General features: G+C 41.1%; 2 protein-coding genes across 2 annotated transcripts; both read left to right on the top strand.

Annotated features, from left to right (window-relative positions):
• The first annotated feature begins 4,948 nt into the window (after positions 1 to 4,948).
• slc25a17 (solute carrier family 25 member 17) lies at positions 4,949 to 8,412 on the top strand. Its single transcript, XM_084926471.1, has 9 exons — positions 4,949 to 5,172; positions 5,595 to 5,655; positions 5,755 to 5,821; positions 5,974 to 6,125; positions 6,324 to 6,440; positions 6,555 to 6,703; positions 7,011 to 7,106; positions 7,243 to 7,331; positions 8,076 to 8,412. Exons 1-9 carry the CDS (start codon positions 5,119 to 5,121, stop codon positions 8,227 to 8,229), a joined length of 939 nt encoding a protein of 312 aa, XP_084782597.1. The 5' UTR covers positions 4,949 to 5,118; the 3' UTR covers positions 8,230 to 8,412.
• Positions 8,413 to 9,483: 1,071 nt separating this feature from the next.
• On the top strand, positions 9,484 to 18,538 carry znf598 (zinc finger protein 598). Its single transcript, XM_084926473.1, has 12 exons — positions 9,484 to 9,809; positions 11,132 to 11,244; positions 11,801 to 11,930; positions 12,616 to 12,827; positions 12,933 to 13,150; positions 13,245 to 13,338; positions 13,718 to 13,905; positions 14,008 to 14,086; positions 14,193 to 15,079; positions 15,978 to 16,143; positions 16,242 to 16,389; positions 17,357 to 18,538. The coding sequence occupies exons 1-12, from the start codon at positions 9,636 to 9,638 to the stop codon at positions 17,723 to 17,725; spliced, it is 2,778 nt and encodes a 925-aa protein (XP_084782599.1). The 5' UTR covers positions 9,484 to 9,635; the 3' UTR covers positions 17,726 to 18,538.
• Positions 18,539 to 19,126: the final 588 nt, after the last annotated feature.

Genomic DNA, 19,126 nt, shown 5'->3' on the forward strand with positions numbered 1-19,126 from the left:
AATGAAGTAAAAAAGATAGGTCATCTAAAATCTAGAGTGAAAGACATTCAACTCAAGCTTAAATTAGAAAAACAGAAAGGACATAATTTCCCTTACATTGCTTCACCCATCAAAAGGTCACGGGAGCGAATATATCGCCTATCATCATTTTTTGGACGGACGAATGTCGGTTGGAAAATTTTTACATATTGCCAAAACTTAATATGGATAGAATTTGCATTTGCATTATTGTTACAACTAACCGAGACTGTTGCTGTTACAACTGACCCAGACTCCTGTAGCCATGAACTAGCTAACATTACAGCCAACGGCTAAAACATTAGCACTAAAGACCTACACAGAATATATCCCCATAGACGTACAAATAACATAATTTAAGTTTGATAAGTTAAACTGCAAAGCAGATAATGCTATTAGAAGTTTAAATAATGAAAAAACAAAAAAACGTACTTTTTGGCATACAAATTATTTTTTTCTTCTTAAATTGTCTGTGTTTGCCAAAATGTGCAAATTTTTTACATGTGATAGAAGAACTGAATTGGGCATGTGTGGCGTTATCACATCATTTGAAACTTTGCCCTGATTGCAGAAATTGGAAGTGTTACAACTGACCCACGTTACAACTATCCCCGGTCTCCCTACTAGCACTTAATAAAGTGGTCAGTGACTGTATGAGAAACTGATGCATAAAGCTCTGTAGCCAAACCCACATGTTGTATCTATAGCACAGTAAAGTGGAAAGTTACAGGAGATCCTACAAAGCATTGTTTTATCCAGGGGCGATTCTAGGATCAGAGCTTTGGGGGTGCTGAGCACCCAGAGCTGCTCAGCCAGGCAAGATAAACTTTACTCGTCACGATGAGACTTCTTCCCTGTCTCTGTTAGTCCCTGCATCCTTAAATGTCTCCAGTTGTCCTGAGTTCCCTCTGGCTGTCTCCTTGGTGCATTTAAACCCCTGTTCCTCCCTGGCCTCATCGTCTGTTGTCTTCATCTCCGTTATCAGTCATCATAATTTTACCATCTCTATGCAAGTCTGCAAATTTCTTTATTAAATCATAAGATTCTTAAATTCAGCAAGTCTCTCTGTGCCTGGGTCCTTGTCACAAAACATGACATCATTGTTTTGTACATTTTAACACGATTTAATCCCCACATTTGTGAAAGAAAAGCAAAACACTTTTTTTTAAAGTCTGTAACAAAACCATCAAATCTGATAAAGGTTATTTAAATGCTGCAAACGAAGAATGGATTGGAATTTTAAAAAACAAACAAACAACATATCCTAACCTTAATTACTTTACTGGGGGGAAATGATGAATGGTGATCATAGTGAGTAAGAAGTAAACTGAGTGCATTTTTTGGACAGAGATTCACTTTTAATGTGTATGGTAAATGGTAAATGGCCTGTATTTGTATAGCGCTTTACTAGTCCCTAAGGACCCCAAAGCGTTTTACACATCCAGTCATCCACCCATTCACACACACATTCACACACTGGTGATGACAAGCTACATTGTATGTATAATACAATACAGATATATGAAAATAGACTCCAAAAATAGAGTCCTTGAAATGTACAAATTATTGATAAAAAAAATTCTAAAAATGGAGGCAACTTTGCCTATGGTACAATGTATGAAAATATCTTTACTGCAGATACTACAATGGCTCTGCAGATTTATTCCTTTCATTTTAACCTGTGTCGCCTCACCTTGAAGTTGGCAAATACTTTTGGTGGTCAACTCTCACAAACAGTTTAGCAGTTTCTGTTTTGCTGTCACTATTCCCTGTCTGTTTTCTTACCTGGTTCTTCCTGGCCTTGCACTTTCTCCTCATGTTCCCCTCTTTCCTCTCTCCCTCTTTGGACTGATAATCATACACAAATAGATTGTATTCTATTAAATGAAAAAATTACATTAATATGAAAAAAATATTATTAAGATCACTAATAAAAAACAGTCCTCTCTCAGTGTACTTTCAACCAAAAGGCAAATAACCAAACCACATGAACATCTAATAAAAGATATAAATATTGAAACACTGATCCAACATTATTCTTTATTGACGGATCATTTGTTCTTACACTTTTACCTGAATGTTGCTCAGGGTTTAATCTTGGCACATGCACATATGACAAAATAACCAGCTTCTCTCATTCCATTTCAAACAGGACAGTGGTAACAACAGCAGGCTACGGACAATTTTAAGTTTTAGATTTTAAAATAGGCTGTATAAATTTCAATGGGAACAACAGGACAGTCAAATGTCGCTGATTTTACTACACAGTAGGATGGATTGTAGGGTAGCTAACATTGTCGCAAAACACGTTTTCAATACTGCAGGTTACCTGGGTGTAATGTTTTTCAGCTAAAAAGAAACATGGTCTGACTCCTACCTAACTATATAAAAAGTAACTGAAGGTTAAATGCAGCTAACATGTCCCGTTTTAAGCCAGGCACTTACACCTCCGCTCCGCTGCGTCTCATCCACCATCGCTCTGGCAGCAACAGCGCTAGAGCCAGAGTAGGTGAGAGCCGAACTGGAACAAACCATTTTGGGAGGGGGGGGGGGGGTATCTATACTTTTGTTGTTAAAATGTTACGTCTCAACCAAGTACTGCATGCTTTTTTATATTTTTAGTAGTGTGTCACACAAACAGCAAATATTGTCAAAAAAAAAGTAAGTAATATTTGGGGGTGCTTTGATTCATTTCGGGGGTGCTGAAGCAACCCCAAAAATGGGCTAAAATCGCCCCTGGTTTTATCCAATCTCTGTAAGAAAATCCTGAAGTTCAAACAGGAACGTGTAGGGGTGGTTGCTGTCTTCTTTGATGTAGAAAAGGCATATGATATGCTTTGGAGAGACGGTCTACTGATTAAGCTGCATGCAGCTGGGATAGGGGGATGTATGTTTAATTGGGTGTTAGACTTTTTATGTGACAGAACAATTCAAGTTAAAATAGGGTCGCATGTTTCTGAGCCGTGTGTGATAGAAAATGGAACTCCTCAGGGAAGTGTAGTTAGTCCAACGGTTTTCTCACTTATGATCAATGATATTTTTAAAGATGTGTCTGGTAGTTTTGGTAAATCACTTTTTGCTGACGATGAAGCATTATGGGTGAGGGGGAAGAATGTTGACCATCTCGTCCGGAAACTTCAAGAGGGGATAGGTAAAGTGGAAAAGTGGGGTGTAGACTGGGGTTTTAAATTTTCTGTTGAGAAAACTAAAGTAATGTTTTTCACAAATAAGAAAATTGGGGGTAATGAACTGTTGTACTTGTATGGGAAAGAGTTAGAAAGGGTGGATTGTTTTCGTTTTTTGGGTGTGGTTTTTGACAAGAGATTGACTTGGAAACATCACGTAGAGCACGTTGTGGGGAATAGTAAAAAGGTTCTTAATATTTTGAGGTGTTTAGCGGGACTGTCATGGGGTGCTAATTTTGCTGCACTTAAGAGTATTTATCTCGCGTTGATTCGATCAAGATTAGATTATGGGTGTGTGGTATATGGATCAGCGGCTAAGACTTCCTTGAAGAAGCTGGATGTAATTCAAGCTCGAGCACTGAGACTCTGCTTAGGGGCAGTTAAAACAACGCCAATATGTGCTCTACAAGTGGAATCGGGAGAAATGCCGCTGTGTATTAGAAGGCAACGGCTGTTGGTTAATTATTGGATAAATTTGAAAGGTCATGCCGAAACCCATCCTGTTAAGAAAGTGTTAGGGGCTTGTTGGGAAAGAGGGAAGGTTTTTAAAAATAGTTTTGGGTGGGTTGGAGATGATAGTGCAAGAACTTTTAAAGTGTCTGACAAAGTCTTTAATCAGACAGTGTTGTGGCCTTTACGTCCCATATGGACATTGAAGTGTCTTGTCGTGGACAGCTCTTTAACGGACACTGGAAAGCGGAAAGTGACCACAGATATTTGTCAAAAATTCTATAACAGATTGGACAGCAAATACAGTGACTTTTTACAGGTGTATACAGATGGGTCAAAAGATCCTAAGACAGAAGCAACTGGTGTAGCAGTGGTAATTCCGGTGTTGAATATCAAGATTGCGAAAAGAACATCAACCCGTCTGGGTGTATATGCAGTTGAATTGTTTGCCATACTGCTGGCTCTAGAATGGGTGGAGGACAGCAGGGTCTCAAAAGTACTGATATGCAGTGATTCCTTGTCCGCATTATTAAGTATTGAACAGGGTTACACAACTACCCATCAGCAAATTCTGTATGACATTCTTTTTGCTCATCATAGACTGTCTGACCAAAATAAACATGTAGTAATAATGTGGACTCCGGCTCATGTGGGTATCTTGGGTAATGAAAGCGCAGATAGGTTGGCCAAAGCAGCTGTTAAAAGAGTCGACATAGATGTACAGTTACCATTGTCAAAATCTGAAGGGAAAAGTGTAGTTTGGGCAGAAAGTCGGAACTTATGGCAAATGGCATGGGATAATGAAACAAAAGGGAGACATTTATATAGGGTGCAAAACACAATAGAAGCTAAGAGGAGTAGCGGATTGCAGAGACGTGAGGAGGTTGTTATCAGTCGAATACGAACGGGCCACTGCTTTTTAAATGGTACTCTTTTTCGGATGGGGAAACATCCGACTGGGTTGTGTGATGGGTGCACTGATATGGAGACGGTTGAGCATGTACTCCTTAGTTGTAGGAAGTATGTAAGTCACAGGAGGGTGATGTGGGGTGAAATGAGTGGTGGAAGGGAACTTACATTTGAACAAGTGGTTAATAAGTTAAGTCATGGTGAAGGGAAAGTGGTGGTTTTTCGTTTTTTGAGAAGTACTGGTCTCATCAAGAGGATCTGAGGATTCAGCAGTGACGGAAGGTTAACAGCCAGGAGATGGCAGTAATGCAACAGTTTTGGATGCAAGCTGCCGTTAAACTTGACTGAAGAAGAAGAAGAAGGAACGTGTAGGGTGAAGAGAACTACATTTCCCTAAAGCCATCGCGCGAGTCTGAAACGAGGAAGCGAGCTGTTTATTAGAGAGAGGCAAACAAGAACAGCTAGCAAGAGAAGGGGAGGCTGTAATAATAATTATTAGGCAGTCGAGGCAATATTGAATATTATTGAATGTAACAGACTCAATTTGGCGGTGACAATGAGCGAGGTTTTCTCGTATGAGAGTTTGGTTCATGCTGTCTCAGGAGCAGTGGTAAGTTGATCTTAGTTTCAGTATGCGCTGCTTAATTTTAAGTCACAAATGGGAGTTGCTGTAGCGTCACTACTTATATGCTTTAAAGATATCCAAACAGAGCTCAGTTCAAAATAACAAATTCCACTCCCAACTTTACCAAAAACAATAAATAGTAGATAATGTAGCTGTAAATGTGGAAGTGTTTACAATAACCTCTTTATTCGGCGAAATGTTAATGTACGTGTAACTTATTAAACGCACCGAATTGAATACTGAATAACAATCATATATAAAACGTCTTATTTTAGATCCTAGTATGCATTTTAAACCGTTTACATGTACCTGTAACTTGCTCGATTTTTATATGGGGTTCATTCGAGGGTTTGTTCCATATGTGAAAAAAATGGCATGCCATGGATTTCTTACTGTTGCCCCTTTAGGGAAGTGTGACTGCAATGACAGTGTTCTTCCCTCTTGATACTGCCAGACTACGGCTCCAGGGTAAGAGAGCAGAAATCACAGTCTCATTTCCAAAAGTTTTGTTTTTTTTGTTTTGTTTTGTTTTTACTGAAAGAAAATCCCCATCTGTTTGTGTTTCAGTGGATGAAAACAGGAAAGCCAAATCAACTCCAGCCATTCTGGCAGAAATTGTGAAAGAGGAAGGATTGTGAGTATAAATAGTGAAAATCTCAATGTGTTTCAAGCCAAAACTATTTTAATAAATTTGCACGCATCCCCTCAAACATCAAAATACAGTCTTTCAAGCAGTAGAAGGCTGCTAAGATGTGTTCCTGTGTTTACCTCTGCCCCCTTCTTCAGACTGGCACCCTATAGAGGTTGGTTCCCTGTCATCTGCAGCCTGTGCTGTTCCAACTTTGTCTACTTCCACTGCTTCCACTGCCTCAAGGCTAGTTGGCTGAAAGGAAAACAGTCAGCACCAAGCACTGACTTGATCATAGGCATCGCAGCAGGTGAGGTGGTCATTGGCAAGAACTGCCATCTAATTTCAGATGAGTCCCTCATACCTTTGTCCTAAGAATGACTAGCGTGAACTCCTATTTAGTAGGGCTATTCTGCACAGTGTATAAAACCAGTTTACATTATTTACATTTCTAAATGCTGAAACCGGTAGTAAAGATTCAATTTCATCTGCCTCTTTGTCTCTCCAGGGGTTGTAAATGTACTTGTCACCACCCCTTTGTGGGTCGTCAATACCAGACTGAAGCTCCAGGGCTCTAAGTTTCACAATGAAGACATCCGTCCCACCAACTACTCTGGGATTCTGGGTAAATGACCTTACATTTTACTTCTAATGAGTATTTGTGCAAACCTTCTACACATGTGCATACTACAAATTCTCTCTTTCGCGCGTTTGTTTCCAAATTGTTTTGATTTTGCAGATGCATTTGTGCAGATCATCCGTGACGAGGGCATCGCAGCGCTGTGGAACGGGACCTTCCCGTCCCTGCTGCTGGTGCTGAACCCCGCTATCCAATTCATGATTTATGAGGGCCTGAAGAGGCAGCTGAGGAGAGGCATTCCCAGGGAGGTGAGTAAGAAAAGGGAAGGGAAGTATGCAGACATTGTCTGGTTGGTAATTCTGTTCACATGATTTGTTCAGTGGCTTTGCATGTGTTCCCTGATCTTTTGAACACCACGTTTTGAGACTTTTTTGGACACTACTGCAGCGTTTGTGGGTATGTTTATTAGCTAAGGAAAATCTGATAGGCAGAGAGAGTAAAACTTTTACACTTCACCTGTTACTGAGGTCATCTGAACTCAAAACTTTCACCTTTGGGATACGTTTGTTCCTCTGATGATACACAAAAGATTCAGGTTCTTCTTTCTGCCCAAAGCTGTCATCACTGGAGGTCTTTGTGATCGGGGCCATCGCCAAAGCTATCGCCACCACTGTGACATACCCACTGCAGACCATACAGTCCATTCTTAGGGTATGTCTGCATTGTGTTGTTCACTTTTAAAGTGACACATATAATCTTTTAGTAGCTAGATTTGTGAATGTATGAACCTGTAACAAAGAAAACATTAATCTCAGAGATGCTTTTCTTTTTTGTTCAATCACCACAGTTTGGACAGTACAACAACACATCAACAGAGAAGTCAAAGCTGCTGTCCAGTCTTAGAACTATCAAGTGTCTGCTGGTCAACAGGGTGAGGTAAGTGTTTACACACACATATTAACATACTTGCAGTGCAAATTGCCACCATGACGTATGGGTTAGAAGGTCCTGGGTTTGACGCCGCCATCTGACTAGCGTGTTCTCTGAGGTTTTGCCTGTGTCTGGCTGTCGTTCTATGAAAAAGTGGTGATTGAATTGGATAAGGAGAGGAAAATGGCTGGATGGGAACCCCAAATATGGTTTTGTTACATCCACATTAGAATCTGCTTGATTTTGGGTGACCGCATTTAAACAGAGCATACTAGGCAACATGGGTTAGAATTACTATGAAGAACAAGATGAAAGAAATAGCTCCATTTGGTATTTTAAAAATATGTATGCATACAGAAACTGCTCTGTTTGTTTGTTTTTTTGCGTTGTTTTTTTTTTATTTACAACAGAAACCATTGCAAATGCATTACCATACACATCTGTAATAATTATATACAACTAACTGTACAGTCAGACTCTAGAGAACTCATCAGGAAAACACACTGGATAATCTCTGCATTTATATTTTAACAATTAGATTAATTATATCCAGCATAACAAGCAAATGATCCCTGGTTTAATTCCTTGATCGAACCTTATGAATTAGGGAGTATTTGAAAGGTGCTTTATATGGAGTATGGGCATTCATCACTGGGCCCTCGTGATGTATCATCTGAGTTACTGAATATTAATAATTTTGCTCTTTCACCTCTTGTTCTTTAATGTTTTCATGCTGGTTTTCTTCTGTAGGAAGTATGGTATGTTGGGTCTTTTTAAAGGCCTTGAAGCGAAGCTGCTGCAGACGGTGCTGACTGCTGCTCTCATGTTCCTTCTCTACGAGAAGATCGCAAGCTGCACCTTCAGAGTGATGGGACTGAGCAACAACCACTACAAGAGGCGCTAGCTTACAAAGACACTTAACAATCCTGCACACTTGACCACAATAAAGGACAGATGAGCAATGGAAATCACTGCTGACAGACTGTATGAGTGACGGGGGCTTCACCTGCCTGGACACCAGTCACTTTTTTTAAAAAGGTGAAACTGTAACTTGTGTAAGCCATTCAATAAAACATTACAAACTAAAGAGTCCTTTGGGAATTTATAGGTAAAGAGGTCATGTTTGATTATGTGGAAGATGAGAAGTGCAAAGTTTTGGGTGTTTTTTGGAAACAGCCAAATCAGAAAAGTTCTTCTGTCTCTCTGGGTCTCTCTGTCTCCAAGTCGTCCATAGACACAAGAGAGCACCAAGATCTGGGTTACGGCATTGACTCATCTCTTTAGTTAAATACACACAAATAGAAAATCCTTGGTGGACCTGACTGTAGGAATAACTTCCTGTTTACCAGCAGCAGAATAAAAAAGATGAGTGTGTGGATACAAAGATTTTAAGAGGCGATTACAAAACGTAAGCACAAGAACTCATGTTAAAAACCAAAGCTTTATTAACACAGCTACTTTCAACATGGATGTGTTTGATTCAGATGACAGGCTTGGTTTGGAATGGCCCTCAGCAACATTTTAAGCAGCAGTTTTATTATGACCTGGTGGCAGGTATAGTTTTTAAGATGAGGGCATTTTACAGACATTGAAGGCCTTAAAGGAAACTGTATCAGGTGGAAGTGCATTGCAAAGTATTTGGGCAGGGCAACTAAAGGTTCTGAGTCCCATGGTAGTCAGGTGAACAAGTGGAATAGACAAGAGACATTGAATATCAGATAAATACTAAGGAACAAGGTTATGAAGGTCTGTGAAAGTGGGAAGGAGGATCTTGAAGTTGATGCATGTGTGTATGTGTGTATATATATATATATATATATATATATATATGCATCCCATACAGTTCACCTATGCATCAACTTCAAGATCCTCCTTCCCATACATACATATATATATATATATATATATATATATATATATATATATATATATATGTATGTATGTATGTATGTATATACATATATATATATATATACATTCCAAGGTGGGCCCGCGTGAATTGTAGCTTCAGTCTGCTTCAGTCTGCTGTTTTTAGCCGCAGCTTTAATGAATGTTTTCCAAAGTACAACACCTCCTATCAGCACATTTACCGGTTCCCACCAAGGTACGCACGTGGGGCTCTCACAGATCCCACAAGGTGTGATGGGTAAAAGCACCGCTGCAGCGTGCGCTCGGTCCATCCCTGTGGTGTGTTGATCGCTGGTGTAACAGTTTCGTGACGCGGCAGTAGACTTTCATAATTACGTAAGCACTTCAGCTCTGTGGCGCTCCCAAATAACTATTAAGCTTGACTTGTGCCTTTTCACCAAGATGGACTCAACAACGATAAAAGACGCGGAGAAGAACTGTGTTCTGTGCTGCCAAGAGGTCGAGATCTTCGCCTTGGGAAAATGCGACCATCCCGTTTGCTACCGCTGCTCCACCAAGATGAGGGTGCTGTGCGATCAGAAGTACTGCGCCGTCTGCCGGGAGGAGCTCGACAAGGTGCGCGTTCTTCTGCTACTTTAACCCGGGGATGGAGCCTTGTGGCGTTAGCTAGGCCGTAGCGTTCTCATAGTTTTTACTCTATAAAAATAGGCACAAGTTGTGTGTTAGCATCCTAACTGCGTTCAGAATCAATTAAAATAGTCACCGGGGGAAAAAAGAGGTGGCAACTCATTGTGCGTACCCACTGTGGAGAACACTTTTTTCCTCGTTGTCATTAACTTAGCTAAGCTAACTAGCGAATATTAGCAAGTGCATAAGTTAGCTTATCTGTTAGACTGACACTGGTCAGAAAGAGTTGGTTTAGAAGCCGGCTTTTATAATTGAGCTGATGACAGAGTGCTTGTCTATCCGACGTTTATAGCTATACCTCATTTAGCCAGGGTGACAGTAAACTCTATAATACATTTTTAATTGAACACGTTAGCTGTCACCTCTCAATTTAGCGTGAGCTTTAGCGGCGCTGGTATGCTACCTGTTACTACTGGGTTGTGATAAATGTTTAATTGATATAGTTTTAGAGGTCATTGTGATGTCTGCCTACTGTCAGCCCTGAATAAATTCCGAATCTTGATTGCAGATGACGGAATGAGTCAAAACAGGTGGACGGTGGCCCCGGCCTCATAACACTCCCTTAAAGGCTAAATACACCTGTGATCAGAAGTTTACATCCACTCATGGGAATGAATGTCATGGTCGTTTGGGGCTATAAATGACTTCGTTCTTTCTCCAGGGTAAAATGATTGTATAGCACACATCTTTAATGACTTTGATAAAACAAGATAGGGTTAAATGTGGACACCACAGTTCCAGTAGGACAATGATCCCAAACACACATGAAAACTGGATTTAGAATAGATAAAGCAGGTTAGCAATAAGCCTCTGGAATGGCCTTCCCAAAGTCCCTACTTCAGCCCCACTGAGCATTTGTTGACTGTGCTTAGAAAACAACTCTGAGACTGACCAATTTGATTGAAGTCTAACAATTTTGTCAAGAATAGTAGTCAAATATCCAGCCAGGATTACAGAGAGCATTTCAACCTTTCAGCACTAAATTAACATGACATTCGTGGCCATGATGAGTGGACGTAAACTTTCCCAACAGCTGGATGTTGTAATGTCAAACCGTGTTGAATTGCCTAGATTAGAAGCGTACCAAGTATGCATCCTCTGTACTGACGTGGTTTTGCTCGTGCATCATTTCATGTGATATTACAGTAGGTGTTTGTGAGACATCACTGGTATGCTTTCTATTTCTAAAACAATCATCTTTCTCCAGTTACCACAGGTTATTACTAATCTGACTGTCATGTTGTTTTCAGGTGGTGTTTGTGAAAAAACTGGAGGCCTTTCAGTCTCTGCCCTATCAGCAGTTCCACTGTGAGAAAAAGTATGATATCTATTTTGTGGATGAGAAGATCTATGCCCAGTACAGGTACTAGATGTCTCTATTCTTTGTTCTTGTGTTGCTCTTTGGCATTTCAGTTCATTTATACTACAAAACCCAGAAATAGCAGTAAGAGAATTACAGTTAATATAGCTGAACTTTTGCTTGAAAAATACAATGGAAATGTATATAGAGAGCCATGCTGGTATTAACTAATGCTATGTGTGGTTAGAGATGGTGCTCTTGCTGTCTCAGTATATGGTCATATTGTAAATGTATACAAGCATGTGTATAAACCGGTATAACTAAAAGTTGGCTTTTAAAGCCTTTAGTGTTATCTTCTTGAACACTCCATGCTGTGTTCTTGTTTTGATTGCTTTTAAAGTGAGTCTAAGTTTGTGTGATGACTAAAGTGAGCGCTTTTATTTGCAAATGTGTAAATGACTTGCTTTAGCAGGAAGTATCCTCAATCTGATCTGTCATTTAACTAAACAAAAACTTGGCTTGAATTTTGGGTTTTTCCTGCTGTATCCAACTGGCTTTAATGCCCCTTTTGATTTTTACTTGACTCCGACTGAACTTTTCCTCGATGTGTGTCTGTCAGGCATCTGCTGTTGCCCGAGTGTCTCCGCTGCTCGGAGCCCAAGGTTTTCTCCAGGTTTGAGGAGCTCGAGCAGCACATGAGGAAGCAGCATGAGCTTTTCTGCTGCAAGCTCTGCACAAAGCATCTAAAGGTATCATCATCCCTAAAGAGTAAATAAAGGGGTGTCTGATCGGGTTCTCAGTATTACATGACTACAGTAGTAGCACAAATGTACATGGAAACTTTGTAGCACAAACGGTTCTTTTTGGTCTTTTTCTTTTTAATTTACTGGAGCTACCACCAACAGTGTTCAGATATAAATATGAATGTTTAGTTAGTTACTCTTTATTTCAGTTTGAAGGCATCCAGTCATTGTCCTTGACAGCAGTATCTGCTACTAAATGGTAACAAAAGCACTTACACAATGCAGTTGTTGAATTATATTAAATTCACCCCCCTTTTTAAGGTTGTTATTTGATGTATTGCTTTTCACACCGAACGAATGAGAAACCATAGCGTTGTTCAAGTTGTCTGTCGATAACTGACAGTGCTGTGCATCAGGTCATTAACTTGAACGGTTTTGCTTGTACCATTAAGTCAGATTTACAAATTTTGCAATTATTTTTTATGCATTTGTTGTTTTTTTTGTTTGTTTTTTTTAAACCTGCTGTTGCATATAAAAATGCTGAGTTGGACAGACTTACATTTTCAGGCAAATAAGGGCTGGTTGAAGGAAGCCAGATATAAAGAAGACAAATGTCGATATCCCGATAAAGAGCTTTGTTTGCTGATCTCCTGAATAATTATTTACTTTAAAAGTCACTCTTTCCCTGCAGATCTTTTCCCATGAACGGAAGTGGTATAATCGTAAGGAGCTGGCACGTCACAGAGCGCATGGAGACCCAGATGACACCAGTCACAGAGGCCACCCGCTCTGCAAGTTCTGCGATGACCGTTACCTTGATAACGATGAGCTGCTCAAACACCTGCGTAGGGATCACTACTTTTGCCACTTCTGTGACGCAGACGGCTCTCAGGAGTACTACAGGTGTGTGTGACCCTTTCACCCACCACACAAACCCTCCTTTGTTTTTGTTACCTAATGTAGAAGAATATTAAACCAGACTTTTGTTTTTAACCGTGCTACCAACAGTGATTACCAGTATCTGAGTGAGCACTTCAGAGAGAGTCACTATCTGTGCGAGGAAGGTCGCTGCGCCACAGAACAGTTCACTCACGCGTTTCGCTCCGAGATTGACTACAAGGCTCACAAGGCTGCAGCACACAGCAAGAACCGAGCAGAGGCTCGACAGAACCGCCACATCGACCTGCAGTTTAACTACGCCCCAAGACAGCAGAGGCGAAATGAAGGTCGGTCGGTCGAGACGGTGGTGTTTTTGTATTGCCATACCACCAGGATTTCTGTTTGGCATTTGAGATGATCAGAACACATGCGTTCTTACAGGTATGGTGACAGGCGAGGACTACAAGGAGGTGCGTCACAACCGAGGAGGAAGGGGAAGGCCTCACGGGGGACAGAAAAGCTGGAGGTACTCGAGGTGAGTATAAATGACCAGCTCTGAGTTAACTGGAAGGGAGCATTAATGGTGGAGCTGTCAGAATTGGAAGAGATGGCTGTTGTTAAAGGGTATATTCGTCTTTGTCTGTGACATGGAAATTTTGCAGGATATAAAAAGATGGATGGGTGCAGTTATATGCATGAGTACTGGACTGCAGAGCATCCATTTGTATTGAGAGGCAGACATGGAAAACATTTGAAGAATGACTGCACAGCATTGTTGCACCTGGGTGTCTCACATTGTGCTGTTACTGTGTTTGCGTGCTTGTGTATCTGTATATTACTTTAAAAAACTTCAGCAGCTGTTAGAGTGGGAGTAGTTTCTTGCCTTTTACCGTTTTGTCTGCTTGTCTGCACAGAAATGAGGAAGACAGGCAGGTGGAAGCTGCTTTGAGGGCATCCATTGCAATGCAAAGACAAGAAGAGAGAGCAGCAGTGCAGGAGAGGAGCGCTCCCAAACACTGCAGAGAGGAGAGGGCCGAGAGACCAGAACCGGAAGAGCTCAGACACCCGAGCGGACATGCCAAACAAGCGAGCAAACCTCCAGGTAAAAAGTAAACTGAAAAAACATACATAATGGTTATGGTTGCTAGATGTCAGGCGTATTTGTCTGCTAGTTTTAGTGTATTTATTTCTGCCTCTTTAACAGTAAAAACAATGAAGAGCCAGAACCCGCGAGATGTAGAAGATGACTTCCCAGCTTTGGGAGCCACAGCTGCTGCACCTGTGTAAGCTTCATCAGAGTACAACGTTAAGTTCTCATCATTCAGTGTATGTGTGAGCATAGTGTGACACAAATCTGTCATTTGTGCTGTTTTTTGTTTGTCCCTGCAGTGTAAAGCCAGCTCCTGCAGTGACTGCACCATCCCACGTAGCTTTAAAGGAGGACGACTTCCCCAGCCTGTCAACTGCCACGCTCACAACCCCCATGACTCCAGCTTACTCTGCGCAGCCTAAGAAGACGTCCTCTTTTCAAGAAGAGGATTTCCCTGCTCTCGTCTCCAGAGTCCAGGCCCCCAAACCTGCAGCTGGTACCACCTCTGCTTGGTCCAACCACACATCTGCAGCTAAACCCAACACTCATCCTCCTCCTTCCTCCAGACCTCCCCCACCCCTCTCCTCTGTATCCTCTGGCCCTCAGCTCCTGTCCTCCTCATCCTCGTCGTCTTCACGGAGGAAAAAGAAAGTGGGTGAGAACGGGAAAGCGTTGTCAAATTACTCTCCCCTTCATTCCGACGATGAAAGTGGAGGAATGACGCAGCAGGAGTTCCGCTCAGTGCCCACCATGTTGGATATTTCCTCTCTGCTAACTGTTAAAGCAGGCAGCAGCAAATCCTCAAACCCAGCTGTGACCTCGAGCGCTTCAAATCCAACCCCCAGCACCGATCTCCCGACCCCAAAAGCCAACAAGAAGAAAAAACAGAAGAACCCAACTGCTCCCCCTACATCTGCAACTACAACATCAGACCTGAGAACAACTGTAAATCCAGTCTCAGTGGAAACAACGGCACAAAAGGAAAATGTTCCTGAGAAAACGTGGAACAAACCGCTTTCCGGTCCTGTGACAGCGGCACTTACAAGTGGGCTGGCTAACGGCTACGCTGAGCAATCGCCACCCACTAGCAAAGATGACACTCCGGTAACAAATCATCCCAATACGGAGCCTGCCGATGAACAAGAGGAGGAGTTCCCTGCCCTCATGACCAAAAATCCACCACCAGGTACGGAATAACAATCCACAGTATTCATTTATCATCAATTTACACGTACTGTTGCTTCTTTCCATCCAATATATACACCATACAGGTCTTTTTTACAGGACCTCAAACTACAAACAACTAATACATTTAAAACTGAATGTACAGCTGCTTTAATGACTGATAGCTGCCATCACAAAGAAGCAGGGGGGGGGAGACTTCCTGGGAATCATTTGGAAACTCTCCAACTTAGCTCTTACAATAAACAGAGTCAATAAGAATTATGGAAAGTCATTTCTGTTCTTTGATTGTGTGGTTGATTGGAAACCAGGAATTGTTCATTATTAGGCAATATGATATTTGATTGATATGAGAGTGGTCCGGCAAGCAGTGGGAAAAAGGTAGACAGCTAAGGTTTTCCATAGACTTCATATAAAAGAAGAGCCCCATAGAGTTTGACTCCTCATTTAGTGAATAGTTTGGCTAATCTAATGCTTTGTTTTGGTTTGTTTGTTTGTTTGTTTTGTTTGTTTGTTTTTTAGCCAGATGTTACTACAAAGCACCCATATCCCTAAATTTAAAAAACAACAACAACAACAAAGTCACCCACCACACAGCTGTTTTAAAGAGGGAAACTTGTTAAAACTTTTTTATACCCGGCTGTGAACATGCTCTTTAAAATGTTCTTAGGTGAATATTTAAACCCCGAGCTTTGAGCTCTGAGCTTTGATTTGACTTAATTTTCGGTTTTCATGAAATTAATAATGTAATGATGTTATACTATTGTAAAACCGTATAAATGCCTCACAAATAAGCATTTTGTTTAAACACTGCGGTGTTGGTTTTATAGTTAAAACCCTGAGAACTGTTTTTCAGAGTTGATACTGCATCATTCAAAGTTCATGTTCTCTTTGTTTTTCAGGCTTTAAGACCTCTTTCCCAATGAAAGCCTCAGCTCCAGCCCCATCCTCCACCATGCCCCTGCCTCCACCTGGCCTGGGTATGTCAGCCCCTAAACCTCCCCCAGGGTTCACAGGGATCCCCCTCAACAGCAATGTGGTGGAGTCTACACCCCCAGTGGTCAACCTGTGAGCCTATCTCGTTTTTCTACATTACATGATCACTGCTTGACACAAAGGTTTTTGGTTGGCCTTGTCGGTACTTAGTGTTTTTTGTCTGTTCCCAGGCCTCCCAAAGTGCCGAGCAATGGTTACCTGGTGCCAGAGGACTTCCGCGAGAGGAACCTGGAGCTGATCCAGTCCATTAGGAAGTACCTCAACGATGACGAATCAAAATTCAACCAGTTCAAAAACTACTCTGCCCAGTTCAGACAGGTACTCACTACATAAGAGCTAAATACTCTGTTGGTATGGATATTTTGTCTGGGGGTTTTTTTGGTTTTTGTTTTTTGTTCCCCGTCCCCTTTAAATGCCCCTGAAGTGGTTACAGCTCTGTGTTAAGGTTGTGCATCCCTCCAAGTGTTGTGAAAAGTAGTATCTCAGGGACAGACTTTTATTTTATTTTTTTAATTTTTTAATTCTAGTTCACTTTGACTTAAATGAGTAAGTTAGAATTTAGTTGTATTTGGCCTTATACACCAATTATGACATAATAAATAATAACTGTCACCGCTTTATCATCCTCAAATGAGGATAAAGTGATTATGAAGGTCAAAGGTTAACGTACATCATCGTAATGTTGCGCATAAACACAACCATTATTCAGCACCGTTACTCAGAGTCAGGAGGGTAGTGTGCGTGATTACCATAGCGTAGATCAAGAGAATTCATTATAATGATGTCATGATTTTCCATATTTACAAAAAAATGTGCTGCCAGCTAAAAATGTGAATACGTATGTGCATGTACTACCTGATTTTTATGGCTGCAACTTTATTTTTTCTCTGAATCAGCTTTATTGGCCAAACATAATAAATTTAAATACCTTTGATTGGATTACATTAAAGCCTTCACCTCTATATTTTGCTCTAGTTTGGACAGATGTGGATGTAAAGTGCCACTCCCCTGGTTGTAGGACTGTGTAGTCGATCAGTAAAACAAAACTGCAGCTGATTTCTGCATTATATTAATTATTATTAATAATAATAATAATAATAATAATAATAATAATAATAATAATAATAATAATAATGATGCTTCCGTGTGTTGAGTGAAAAATGTTTAGCCTTTCTTTATTTAACATGAATGACAAACGGGAAGAAGCCCACTGAAAGAACCTGCTCCTCACATTTGGCATTTCCTGTTTGTTTACTTTGCTCATATGTCCTCTCTGTCTTTCCAGGGTGTGATATCAGCAGCCCAGTACCACCGCAGCTGTAAGGACCTGCTTGGGGATGGCTTTAACCGCATCTTCAATGAGCTGCTTGTGCTCTTACCAGACACGGGCAAGCAGCAGGAGCTCCTGACTGCGCACGGAGACTGTAAGGCACTGGAGAAGCAGTCTGGGGCTGGAGGAGGAAAGAAAAACAAGAAGAACGCCTGGCAGACGCCTGCTACAGCGGTTAACATGGCAGCTGAGCTGGACTGCCGGGTGTGCCCCACTTGCAAACAGGTGCTGGCCCCCAAAGACTTCAATTCCCACAAGACCCTGCACATCACGGAGAGCGAGGAGTTCCCCTCTTTGCAGTCGATTAGCCGCATCATCAGCTAGCCCCCCTTTCTCAGCCTTCCTCTGGTCCGTTTGCCATTGCGAGGCGAATTCAGTTCTGTGGTTCTGACACAGCCACGCAGCAGCCGGTGTGGGAAAGCAGCAGCTCATTTCCTCTGGGAGGAGTCGGAGGCCTAGTGTAGCAAAAGAAGATGGTTCATGGTGTTTCCACTTTGATGGGGATTAATATTGATAGGTTTATGTGATTGGTTTACAATTCAAGATGCACAGGGTCGCCACATCTTAAATCTTCTTTCAGCTCTCATCGTTTGAGGACGTCCCCAGCTGGCACTGGCACCAGCAACGTCTAATCAGAACTCTAAATTTATTTAATGAAAGCGGAGAGACGAGCCAGGGCTTTACTTGAAGAATGCAACGCTCCCTAATGCTGATATTATATTGATTTTCTTTTTTTCCTTCTTTTTTACCTTGCTCTGGCAAGTTGATAAAGTCTGCATGAGTCTCCAGCTGTGCTGCTTGGTTAAATAAGAGGTTCAGTTTGAATATTTAGCTTTATATTTATAGCTGTCTAATTGCTTTTAATTGTTCATTGCTCTATGCAGGCCTGTCAACAGTGTCAGTGAATGGACTCCTCATTCAGGACGGTGTGTCAGAAAGTGAGCTGCTTCAGAAATTGGAACAAATTATGGATTCATCAGTTGAATGCTTTTTGTTTTTCTTTCAATAAACCCCATTCTCTTTTATTCCGTTTGCACAACTCACCAGTAGATTTCATAATTTTGTTTATGGACTGGTACAAATGTGGCCATGATGTTGCACAAGGTTTCAAAAGGAAATTAAAGAACTGAACAATGAGTCTTGTTGTATATTTCTCAACAGTTTTGTTCAAATTGTCTTTTTAAACATGGGAGAAACAAGATGGTAACAATTGAGATCTCCACTTCTGACTACACATTTGGTTATGATGAACAAATTCAGCTGAAGGCACCGTTGTTTCCACCAACACTCGGTCTGCGTACTCAAGTAAAATCAAGCACTGACACAAATTTACAGGTAATGGATTATCTACTCATCTCTTTGTCATGCTTGTACTGTTGTCAGCAGTGCGTCTGTGTCTGAATGTGTGTTTTAAAGTGGCAGACTAGTTTTCACAGAGTAGACTGCTCTATTTTTGACCTGCTGCCAAAAACAGTTTCTGTTGACACTGCAAAGTTCTCCATGTTTGACTTGATAGCAGTTTATTTGTTTTTTAAACCATTTTTCATACATTTTTTTTTACCATTTTTCATTATATTGCTCCAGTGGTCTGCTGACACAGTGCTGTGCAGGCTCACGAATGACCTTTTAACCCTTAGTTTTATGAATCGTAGTGCTATCGTGGTTCCAACATTTAGCTTGCTGTATTTTGCCCAAGGACACTTCAGTATATGGATGATAGAGCTG

This window comes from Perissodus microlepis, chromosome 4 (genome assembly GCF_051167445.1).
Source record: "Perissodus microlepis isolate ML-2025 ecotype Zambia chromosome 4, ASM5116744v1, whole genome shotgun sequence".
Classification (NCBI taxonomy): domain Eukaryota; kingdom Metazoa; phylum Chordata; class Actinopteri; order Cichliformes; family Cichlidae; genus Perissodus; species Perissodus microlepis.

What these genes read in the sequence shown, in the direction of transcription:
- znf598 (XM_084926473.1), top strand. Translation starts at nt 9,636, where the DNA reads ATGGACTCAACAACGATAAAAGACGCGGAGAAGAACTGTGTTCTGTGC. An exon ending in GGCTCTCAGGAGTACTACAG is followed by an intron (nt 12,828 to 12,932) that starts GTGTGTGTGACC and finishes TGCTACCAACAG; the next exon opens with TGATTACCAGTATCTGAGTG. An exon ending in GACCAAAAATCCACCACCAG is followed by an intron (nt 15,080 to 15,977) that starts GTACGGAATAAC and finishes TTTGTTTTTCAG; the next exon opens with GCTTTAAGACCTCTTTCCCA.
- slc25a17 (XM_084926471.1), top strand. Translation starts at nt 5,119, where the DNA reads ATGAGCGAGGTTTTCTCGTATGAGAGTTTGGTTCATGCTGTCTCAGGA. An exon ending in CAACTACTCTGGGATTCTGG is followed by an intron (nt 6,441 to 6,554) that starts GTAAATGACCTT and finishes TTGATTTTGCAG; the next exon opens with ATGCATTTGTGCAGATCATC. An exon ending in GGAGAGGCATTCCCAGGGAG is followed by an intron (nt 6,704 to 7,010) that starts GTGAGTAAGAAA and finishes TTCTGCCCAAAG; the next exon opens with CTGTCATCACTGGAGGTCTT.